General features: G+C 38.1%; 1 protein-coding gene across 2 annotated transcripts in view; it reads left to right on the top strand.

Moving 5' to 3' along the window:
• Positions 1–12,058, top strand: part of SYN1 (synapsin I) — a 51,977-nt gene that overhangs the window by 14,846 nt on the left and 25,073 nt on the right. For both annotated transcript variants that reach the window (XM_005657788.2, NM_001141988.1), the window contains 2 exon segments: positions 877–1,033; positions 1,205–1,294. In XM_005657788.2, the coding sequence (XP_005657845.1) occupies positions 877–1,033; positions 1,205–1,294 (247 nt within the window).

Raw genomic sequence — 12,058 nt, 5'->3', positions numbered from 1 at the left:
ATCAGGGAACTCCACAATTTTTATTTAAAAAAAAAAAAGAACTTAGGCATAGAATGTAAGGAGATAGCCTCTTTTCTGCAGAAGAGCCAAGGATCCCAGTAGACCACAAGCCAACTTTTCAGTTATTAATTCAACAAACAGTTCTTAAGCATCTACTGCATACCAGGATATATTCAATATGTTCAACTAGTATTTATCGAGCACCTATTGTGTGCCAGGAGTTTTCTACATGCTGAGGACCTGGCAGCGAACAAAACAGACCACCCCCCGCCAAAACATCCCTCTGCTCTCATGAAGCTTACAGTCTACTTGAGATAGACACAGTAAACACATAAAGAACATGTAAAAGTGCCAAGGAAAAAAAAAGTGCCAAAGGGATGTAGGGATGGTTGGATGGTGAAGGGTCTGCAGGCTGCTTAGGGTGGACCAGTTGTGTGAGAGGCATTTGAGGAAAGACCTGAAGGAGGTGGAGGAGTGATGCATGCAGATATCGTGGTTGAGGGGGGGATCTTTAGGTAGAGGAAATAGCCCTCTCCATAGAGGTCCCGAGACTGGAATTTATTCTGGGCAGCATCCTTTGTGGACAGAAGTAGTCTGAGAAAGCGTGACCAGGGAGCTATCAGAGCTGCGTGGGCAAGCTGCAAGCTGACCCTGGCGAGGAGAAGAGCAGGCAGGACAGGCTTGAGGGGGTCAACGGATGAAGAAGGGATAGAACGGGTGGATGTGGTGGAGGGAAGGGCTTGTGCATGTGGCTGAGGTGAGAAACCACTGTGCAGATTCTAGGAGCTGCGGAGATTTGGAGACTTGATCTTTATGGTAAAGGTGGTGAGGAGCTCTAAGGGGGGACCCTGAGCCCTTCTACCCTTGCCACCCCAGGTCTCTGAAGCCAGACTTCGTGCTGATCCGCCAGCATGCCTTCAGCATGGCGCGGAATGGAGATTACCGCAGTTTGGTCATCGGGCTGCAGTATGCCGGAATCCCCAGCGTTAACTCTTTGCATTCTGTCTACAACTTCTGTGACAAGCCCTGGGTGGTAAGTGACAGGAAGGGTGCTACTGGCAGAGGAGGCAGCTCACGAATGCCAGTGGGAGCTTGACATCACTGGGATTTGGGGGAACAGAGGAAGTTTGGAAGCCTGGAGTCCCAGCTTGGAGACTCCTTCCAGGCGAAGGATTTACTGACCTGTCTCTCCTGGCTCTCATAGTTTGCCCAGATGGTTCGGCTGCACAAGAAACTGGGGACAGAGGAATTCCCACTAATCGATCAGACCTTCTACCCAAATCACAAAGAGATGGTGAGTCTTGGGGAAGTGGAGGGGGCAGGAGGGGAAATGCCATGCCGACTGCAATAGTATTGCCAGTGGATGGGTTACCAGTGTGTGCTGTTATCAGAGCACATGCATGGGGAGGGTGACCTCGCTTCGTGATAGGCTTTATTAATACTCTGAATTTACTTATGTAGTTACAAATGTGATTTAAATCATTGATCCTATTATAGTATCTATTCTCGCCAGTATTAAAAAACTGACTTCTAGGCGTTTCCATTGTGGCTCAGCAGGTTATGAACCTGACTCATATCCACTCAGTGGGTAGAGGATGCGGTGTTGTCAGGAGCTGTGGCATAGGCTGCAGACACAGGTCGGACCTGGCATTGCTGTGGCTGTGGCGTAGGCCGGCAGCTGCAGCTCCAATTAGACCCCTAGCCTGGGAACTTCTCTATGCCGCAGGTACAGCCTTAAGAAGCAAATAATAAATGAATCAAGTCCTCGTTGTTAACATTATCAAACTTCCCTCCTGATAGAAATGTTAACAGTGTTTCAAATTAGGCCTGCCATGGAGTTCCTGCTGTGGCACAGTGGGTTAAGGATCCTGCATTGCTGCAGCTGTGGTGGCCCCCCAAAAAAATTAGGATTGCCAATAAAAATTATCAACAGTAAAGTTTCAAATTAAATTGTATACAAATAGACAATTGGGCTACTATTACCACCCGATATAAATTATAAATTAAAACCAGTACTACAAATTATTATTATTGATGTAAATCATGGGTACCAATGTTATGAATTAAATTATAGTTCCTAATAGAAGTTAAATAATCATTACTAGTGTCATTGAAGATTATTGCTATTATTACAAATTATTATCAATATTATAAATTATGCTTTAATACAAATAAGTTTCTTTTTGAATTACATTATACTTAATAATAGAAATTATATTATCATTACTAATATCATCAAATGGTATAACTAAGATTACAATCTATTACCAGTGTTACACATTAAGATTATCAGGGAGTTCCCGTTGTGGTACAGCGGAAATGAATCCGACTAGTATCCATGAAGACGCGAGTTCAATCCCTGGCCTCACTCAGTGGGTTAAGGATCCAGTGTACCAGTGTAGCCCTGAGCTGTGGTTTAGGTCGAAGACATGGCTCAGATCCTGAGTGGCTGTGGCTGTGGTGTAGGCCGGCAACTATAGCTCTGATTAGACCCCTAGCCTGGGAACTTCCATGTGCCATGGGTACGGCCCTAAAAAAAAAGATTATCAGTGTAAGTGATTAGTACCTCTGTTGTGAATTAAGTTATAATTACTAAAAGAAATTAAACTATTGATATAAACATTGTAAAAAACTGTTACAAATTATTGCCAATGTTATAAATTAAGATTACTAATATAGGAGTTCCCGTCGTGGTGCAGTGGTTAACGAATCCGACTAGGAACCATGAGGTTGCGGGTTCAGTCCCTGCCCTTGCTCAGTGGGTTGACGATCTGGTGTTGCCGTGAGCTGTGGTGTAGGTTGCAGACGCGGCTCGGATCCCACGTTGCTGTGGCTGTGGTGTAGTCCGGTGGCTACAGCTCCGATTGGACCCCTAGCCTGGGAACCTCCATGTGCCGCTGGAGCGGCCCAAGAAATAGCAAAAAAAAGACAAAAAGAAAAGATTACTAATATAAATTATGGGTACCTATGTTTTGAGCTATCTTACAGTTACTAATAGAAACCATTAGTAATATGGTTAACATTCCAATTGATATTATAAATAATTATTAATATCAAAGTTATGATTTTTTTTTTTTTTTTTGCTGCACTTAGAGCATGCAGAAGCTCCCTGGGTCAGGGATCAAACCTGAGCCATGGCTGTAACCAAAGCCACAGTGATGACGATGTCAGATCCTTAACCCACTGAGCCGCGAGGAAACTCCAAAGTTATGATTATTGACATAGGTTAATAATGGTTATGAATCAAATTTTAGTCACAAATAGAATACCACAGTTATGAATTAAATTTTAGTCACAAATAGAAATTGAATCACTGCCATAAAATTTTATAACTAATTTTACAAGTTTTTTACAATGTTAATAAATTATGCTTACTCCTATAAATAATAATCTCCAGTTTTATGAATTAAAGTACAATTAAATAGCAAATTGACCCAGCTTTACCAACTTAAACTTTCCTATTAATGTTAAAAATGCTTACTAGTATTGCAAATTATGGTCACTGATGTAAGTCAACAGTGTCATGAATTAAAGTTTACTTATAGATGAAGATTAGGTATTAGTTCTTAGGAAAACAAGTTTATTCATCATTATTATTATTATTTCATATTCATTGAGAGACAGTGTAGTTGACTATGGTTAAGAACATGGACTCTGCAGTCAGAATTTCTGTGTTCTAATTCTAGCTTCACTACTGCTTAGCTTCCAAGCATAAGAAACCTTAGTTAAATGCTCTTTGCCTCACTTTTCCCATCTGTAAAATGTGGGTAATAATAGTTTCTGCCTCATAGAGTTAGTGTGAGAATTAAACTATTTAATGAATATAAAGTGGTTAGAACAGTGCATCTGGCATATATTGACTGCTAAGTGTTGATGAAGTTCCCTTCCATTTTTAATTCATTGAGTGTTTTTATCATAAAAAGATGTTGGACTTTGTCAAATGCTTTTTCTGTGTTATTGATATGATCATGTGGCTTTTGTCCTTTATTCTATGATATGGTATATTATATTAATCGATGGCCACACTTGTGTTCCTGGGACAAATTCCATTTGGTCTCACATATAATCCTTTTCATATGCTGTGAGATTCAGTTTGTTAGTATTTTGTGGAGAATTATATTATCTATAATCATAAGGGATATTGGTCTATAGTTTTCTTATGATGTCTTCATCTTTTTTTGGCATCAGGGTAATAGTAGCCTCATAGAATGGATTGGACAGTGTTCCCTCTTATTCTGTTTTTGAGAATAGTTAATGAAAGATTGGTGTTAATTTTATTTTAAAGATTTGGTGGAATTCACTGGTGAAGACATCTGGTCCTGGGGATTTCTTTGTAGGAAGGTTTTTTAAATTGCTTACTCAATCTCTTCACTTATTATAGGTCTATTCATATTTTCTATTTCTTCTTGTGACAGTTTTGGGAGCTTGTATCTTTCTAGGAATTTGTCCATTTCAGTTAGGTTTTCTAATTTGTTGGCATAGAATTGTTCATAGTACTCTTTTTTTTTTCTTTTTAGGGCTACACCTGTGGCATATGGAAATTCCCAGGCTAGAGGTCAAATAGGAGCTGCTGCTGCCAGCCTACACCTCAACCATAGCAATGTGGGATCCGAGTCACATCTGTGACCTATACCACACAGCTCACAGAAATGTCAGATCCTTAACCCACTGAGTGGGCAAGGGATCAGACCTGCATCCTCATGGATACCAGTTGGGTTCATTTCTGCTGAGCCACAATAGGAACTCCCATAGTACTCTCTTATAATCCTTTTTATTTCTATAAGATTAGTGGTTATCTATTCTTTTGTATCTTGTTTTAGTAATTAGTTTTCTCCTTTTTAAAATTTTAGTCTAAAGGTTTTGTGAGTTTTGTTGATCTTTTCAAAGAACCAACTTTTGGTTTCATTGATTTTCCTCTATTGTTTTGTTTATTTTCAACTTCATTTATTTCCACTCTGATCTTTATTACTTTTTTCCTTCTACTTGCTCTGGTATTTATTTATTTTGGGTTTTTTTTTTTGGTTTTTTGCCTAACTTCTTAAGAAGATTAGATTATTGATTTGATATCTTTCTTTTTAGATATAGAAATTTATGACCGAATTTCCCTTTAAGCGGTTTTGATATGTTGTGTCTTCATTTTCATTCATCTCAAAGTATCTTCTAATTTCACTGGCGATTTCTTCTTTGGCCCATTGGCTATTTAGGAATGTGTTGTTTACTTTCCACATATCTGTAAATTTCCCAAATTTCTCTCTGTTATTGGTTTCTAATTTCATTCAGTTGTAGTCAGAGAACATACTTTGTATGTTTCAGTCCTTTTACATTTATTGAGATTTAATTTTGTGTCTTAACATATAGTCTGTCCTAGAGAATGTTCTGTGTACACTTAAGAAGAATATGTATTCTGCTATTGCAGGAAGAAGTGTTCTATAGATGTCTGTTAGGTCTTCTTGGTTTATAGTGTTGTTCAGGTCTTTTCTTTCCTTGTTTATCCTCTGTATAGTTGTTTTATTCTTTTTTTTTTTTTGTCTTTTTGTCTTATTTATAGGGCCGCATGAACAGCATATGGAGGTTCCTAGGCTAGGGGTCCAATCAGAGCCACCGGCCTACACCAGAGCCACAGCAACACAGGATCCGAGCCACGTCTGTGACCTACACTACAGCTCATGGCAATGCTGAATCCTTACCCCACTGAGAGAGGCCAGGGATTGAACCCACGTCCCCATGGATGTCATTTGGGTTCGTTAACTGCTGAGCCACGACAGGAACTCCTGTTTTATCCATTTTTAAGTGAGATTTTGAAATCTCCAATTGTTGTTGTTGAATTGTCTGTTTCTCCCCTTTAGTTCTGCCTGGTTTTTTGTTTCTGTATATTTGGGGTTTTGTTGTTAGGTGCATATATGTTTATTGTTACTATATCTTATTGACAGGTTAAGCCTTTTATCAGTATAAAATGTCCCATTTTATCTCTAGTAACAATTTTTGTCTTAAAGTCTATTTTATCTGATGTTTGTGTAACCATTCCAGCTCTCTTTTGGTTACTGTTTGCATGGTAAATGTTTTTCCATTCATTTACTTTCCACTTATTTGTGTCTTTGAATCTAAAATGTGTCCCGGGTGGGCAGATGTAATTGGGTCAAGTTTTTCTATTCTGCTTATCTCAGTCTTTTAATTGGAGTGTTTAATTAATTTACATTTAATGTAATTCCCGATAGGGTAGAATTTGTATTTGTAATTTTGCTATTTGTTTCTTATATCTCTTATGTCTTTTTTGTTCCTGTATTCCTCCATTAATGCATACTTTTGTGTTAAATAAATAATTTCTAGTGCACCATTTTAGTTCTCTTGATGTTTCTTTTCCATGTTTTTTTAAAAAATTATTTTCTTAGTAGCTTCTCTGAGGATTACAAGTAACAGTTTAATTTATATCACTCTCATTTGAGTTAATGCCAATTTAATTTCAATAGTATTTTTAAAACTTTGCCTCTTTATACTTTTATTCCTTCACCTCCTTTGTGGTATTATTGTCATACAAATTACATCTTTATATATCATGTGGCCATGAATATAGATATAATCATTACCTGATGCAGTTGTCTTTTAAATAGGGGAGGAGGAAAAAAGCATTATAAATGAAAAAATGCATTCATACTATCTTTTATATTTATCTGTATAGTTACTTTTACAGGTGTTCTTTTTTCCTCATGTGGATTTGAGTTACTGTTCAGTGTCATTTCATTTTAGCCTGAAGGACTCTCTTAGTATTTCTTGTAGGAGAAGTGTGCTGTTGACAGATTATCTCAGTTTATGTTTATCTGTGAATGTCTTAACGTTGCCTTCATTTTTTGGCTACACCCATAGCATGCTGAAGTTCTTGGGCCAGGGATCAAACCCATACCACCACTGTAACCAGAGCCATATCAGTGACGACACCAGATCCTTAACCCACTGAGCCAGCAGGGAACCCCTCATTTTTGAAATGTAGTTTTAAAGAATGTGAAATTCTTATTCCATAAGAATGGACAGTCTTTTCTTTCAGTGCTTTGACTATGTTGTCTCATTGCTTCCAAGGCTTATAATGATAAATCAGCTGTTAATCTGAGAATTCTTTGTATAAGTCACTTCCCTCTTACTACTTTCAAGACTCTGTCTTTGACTTTTATACGTCTGCTTACGATGTGTCTAGATATAGATCTCTATGGGTTTATCCTACTTTTTTACAAAATTTGGGAGATTATCAGCCATTATTCCTTCAAATATTCCTTATTGCATCTTCCTCTTTCCTCTCTCCTATTGGGACTCCCAGTATGTGTGTATTGACATGCTTAACAGTGTTTCACAGGCCTCTGAGGCTCAGTTCATTTTGTTTATTTTTTTCTTTCTGTTCCTCAGATTAGATAATCTCAGTTGACCTATATTCAAATTCACAGATTCTTTTCTGTGCTAGCCCAATCTACCACTGAGCCCCTCTAGCAAGTGTTTCATTTCAGTTATTGTGTTTTTCAATTCCAGAATTTTTACATTTACTTACATTCTTATCAACAGTGCAGGAGGGTTCCCTTTTCTCCACACCCCCCCCAGCATTTGTTATTCATGGACTTATTCATGATGGCCATTCTGACTGGCGTGAGGTAGTATCTCATGGTAGTTTTGATTTGCATTTCTCTAATAATAAGCGATGTTGAGCATTTTTTCATGTGCTCATTGACCATCTGTATATTTTCCTTGGAGAAATGTCTATTCAGGTCTTTTGCCCATTTTTTTTTCCATTGGGTTGTTGTCTTTTTTGCTGTTGAGTTGTATAAGTTGTTTGTATATTTTAGAGATTAAGCCCTTGTTGGTTGCATCATTTGAAACTATTTTCTCCCATTCTGTAAGTTGTCTTTTTTTGTTTTTGTTTTTGTTTTTGTTTGTTTGTTTGTTTTACGGTTTCCTTTGCTGTGCAAAAGCTTGTCAGTTTGATTAGGACCCATTGGTTTATTTTTGCTTTTATTTCTGTTGCCTTGGGAGACTGACCTGAGAAAATATTTGTAAGGTTGGTGTCACAGGATGTTTCGCCTGTGTTCTCTTCTAGGAGTTTGATGGTGTCTTGTCTTATGTTTAAGTCTTTCAACCATTTTGAGTTTATTTTTGTGCATGGTGTGAGGGTGTGTTCTAGTTTCATTCATTTACATACATGTGAAATTTTAAATATTTATATGTATGAAATTATATATAATGTGTTCATACTGATACTTTTCATTCTAATCTACCACAACATATAGTTCCTTTTAGCCTTCCCCCATTCTATATTATATTTCTCTTCCCTAACATTGAGACTACCTAGCCTTCGACATTATCAATATATTTACTCATTTGCTCAATCTTACACTACAGGATTTCTAAAATACCGAAAGTATTTTTAGAATTTCAACAGCCTTACCACTGTGAAAAACAAACCTAGTAAGGTATAGCTTAAGATGTGTTTGCCCTTTTTATGTCTTTAGATGAAGATATACAGTCAAAGTACTGTATTCAAATGTTACACGGTTTAGCTCATTTTGTCATTCAACATGGTGATGTTACTCATTTTATTTCAAATATAGTTTGTTTCCCTTTGTATTAAATTTTAGGCTTTTCTGAATCTATACTGATTTAATTTTATATATTTCAATGCAATATATTAGCATGATGCCAAAAGTCAAAATATTAAAAGGCACACACAGATAAAATTTTAAACCTACAGGAAATGGGTAGGTTTTCTAGGGAAACACAGTTTACCAAAATTGGCCCCATTTGAGCTTAACAGAACAATTTTCATAAAAGAAATAAAGTTATTGAGGAACTACCCCATAAAAAAGGTCAGGGCCAGATGGTTTCACAGGGGAATTCTACCAAAATGATAGAGACCAGTTAATCCCATACTACATAAATTGTTCCAAAGAATAGAAAATGAAGAGAAACTTCCATATCATTTTTTCTAAGGCAATTATAACATTGATAACAGAAAAAAGAAAAGCAAAGACCATTTTCAATCATATCAATGCAAAAATCCTAAATAAAATATTAGCAAACAAATCCAAAACTACATTAAGAAAATAATATAGCATAACCAAATAAGTAGATTTTCTTCTGGAGTTCCTGCTTTGGCTCAGTGGGTTAAGGACTTAACGTTGTCTCTATGAGGATGTGAGTTCAATCCCTGGCCTCACTTAGTAGGTTAAAGAGCTGGTGTTGCCATAAGCTGTGGCATAGGTCACAGATGCAGCTCACATCAGGTGTCGTTGAGGCTGTCGTACAGGCCAAAGCTGCAGCTCCCATTTGACCCCTGGCCAGGGAACTTCCATGTACTGCAAGTGCGGCCAATAAAAAAAAAAATTTCCTTCTGAGAATGCAAGGAAGGATTGTTATAAGTGATGTATAAATATAATACAAGATATTAATAGATCTGAGGAGAAAGTCATATGATCATTTTTGTAGATATTTTAAAAGCCTTTAACAAAATTCAGCCCTAATCTAAATGGGTCATTTTGATAAAATCATTCAAAAATAGAAATCATCTGATGCCTTCTTAACATGATCAAACTTGTACACCCCAGTCCTAAAGTGATCATCAAATTAATGGGACAACATGAGTTCCCCTGTGGCACAGTGGGTTAAGGATCTGATGTTGTCACTGCAGTGCCTTGGGTCATGGCCGTAGTGCGGGTTCAGTCCCTGGCCCAGGCACTTCCACACGCCACAGACATGCCCTGCCCCCCGCCAAAAAATGTCATGGGACAACATTGAAAGCATTTCCACTAAGGTCAGAAACAGGGCAAAGTGCCCACTGTCCCCACTCCTTTTCAACATTGTATTTAGAGTTATTAGACCAAAGAAGTTAGACCAAGCAGAACAATTATAGATGTAAGAATGGGTAAAGAGCTTGTAAAAATTATCTCTATTTATAGATGATATGACAGTTGACCTGGAAACCCCCCCAGAGAACCAGTAGCAAAGCTAATTCAAACAATAACGTAATTTAGTATTATAGCAGGATATAAAATCGGCATACAGAAATCAGTAGTTTTCATACCCACAAATAACCAGATAGAAGAAAAAATCCCATTTAAGGTACCAACCAAAAAGATAAAATACTTCAGGATAAATTTAACAAGGAGCGTGCAAACTTATATGAGGAAAAGTTTAAAGCACTCTTGAAAGAGTCAAAAGTTGACTTAAACAAATGGAAAGACATTCCTTATTTGTGGAGAGGATGAAGTAATATCATAAAGATGTCAGTTCCCCTTCTCACGTCTCTATTTTTAGTGTATAAATGTAATGTGTTGGGAGTTCCCTGGTGGTGCAGTGGGTTAAGGATGTGGTGTGTCACTGCCGTGGCTTGGGTTGCTGCTGTGGCACGGGTTCGATCCTTGGCCCAGGAATTTCTGCATGCTGTGCACACGGCCAAAAAAGAAAAAAAAATGTAATGTGATCCCCAAAAATATATCCATAAGCTGTTCCCTGGAGCTGGACAAGTTGGTAGCAAAGTTTATATGGAAAAGTAAACGTGCAAGAATAGCCAGGAAAACCCTAAAAAGAAGAGCTGTGATGGGGGGACTAGCCCTACCAGCCTACATGGAGGTTGATGCCTTTGCCAGCAAACATTTTATGAAGCTTTTCTAATTTGAGCAATGTGATGCTGACACATGAATAGACAAACTAATGGACTAAAGGGAAAAAAATCAAAAGTCTAGATAGAGATCTATGTACAAATGGAAAGTTAGTAGATGATAAGTAGCAAGCTCTGTTTTTGACGTTTGTATTTTTCATCCATCTGAAATTGATTTTCTTTTTAGCACTCGTAGAAACATCTTATGACATGTGTTCTTTTTTAAAATTAAGGTATAGTTGAGTTACAATGTTGTGCCAGTTTCTGCTGTACCTCAAAGTAATCCAGTCATACATGTACATACATTCTTTTTCTCATATTATCTTCCATCATGTTCTATCCCAAGATACTGAATAGAGTTCCCGGTGCTGTACAGTAGGACCTCATTGCTTATCCATTCCAAATGGAATAGTTTGCATCCACTAACCCCAAACTCCCAGTCCATCCTGTTCCTCCCCGCCTCCCTCTTGGCAACCACACATCTGTTCTCTATGTCTGTGAGTCTGTTTCTGTTCTGTAGGTAGGTTCATTTGTGCTGTATTTTAGATTCCACATATCAATGATACCATATGGTATTTGTCTTTCTCTTTCTGACTTCTTTTAGTATGAGAATCTCTAGCTGCATCCATGTTGCTACAAATGGCATCATGTCCTTTTTATGACTGAGTAGTATTCCATTGTACATATTACATGTGTTCTTTAACACTTCCCTCCATGTATTACGGAATGGCCATCATCACATCCATCCACTTACATAACACTGTTTTCAACATTGCAATCAAGTAGCGCTCTTGCAAAAGTCTTTATTCCATATGTTCTTTGAAACTTTCATATACCATGGGAGATACGTAGGGATCCAGCTTCATCTTTTTCATTAGAAGCAACTCTTTTTTCCCCACTGATCTGAAATGCCACCTCTGTCCTATCCTAAAACCCCATGTATAGGGAGGGCAGGTTCAGGACTCTCTGTTCGAATCCATTGGTCACTTTCTCTATGCCTGTTTCAATGTGGTACTGTCTTAATAACTGTATTTGCTCATTATTTCCAGATATCTAGTAGGGCAGATACACCTCCTGGCTGTTCTGTAGCTGTGCAGAGGTTATTTTTGTCAGGGACAGAAAGAACAGGACTTCAGGGGCCAGGAAGAAGACAGAGTTAATGGTGGATAATGGTGGCAGGCGGTGGCAGAAGCATTAGACTCTCCGCAGGTCAGCTGGCCTCCCCTATTTCCTCTTTTGTCTCCAACCCCACTGTGCAACATGGAAAGGCAAAAGCTAGGCCTGGATTTGTGGGAGCAGTTCTGCCCCACCCCGTACATTGAAGCTGGGATGGCAAACACGTATCAGTACTCTGGCCACACCACCCCATCCACTCCTGTCCAGATTGCAGACCACCAGGAATCCTCAGGGATGCTCAGCTCAGTGTCT

This window comes from Sus scrofa, chromosome X, assembly GCF_054392235.1.
Source record: "Sus scrofa isolate SSC_HxYL_T2T_F1_AM1 chromosome X, Sscrofa_HxYL_maternal_Yorkshire_Landrace_v2.0, whole genome shotgun sequence".
Classification (NCBI taxonomy): Eukaryota; Metazoa; Chordata; class Mammalia; order Artiodactyla; family Suidae; genus Sus; species Sus scrofa.
This window is presented reverse-complemented; position numbering and strand designations above follow the sequence as displayed.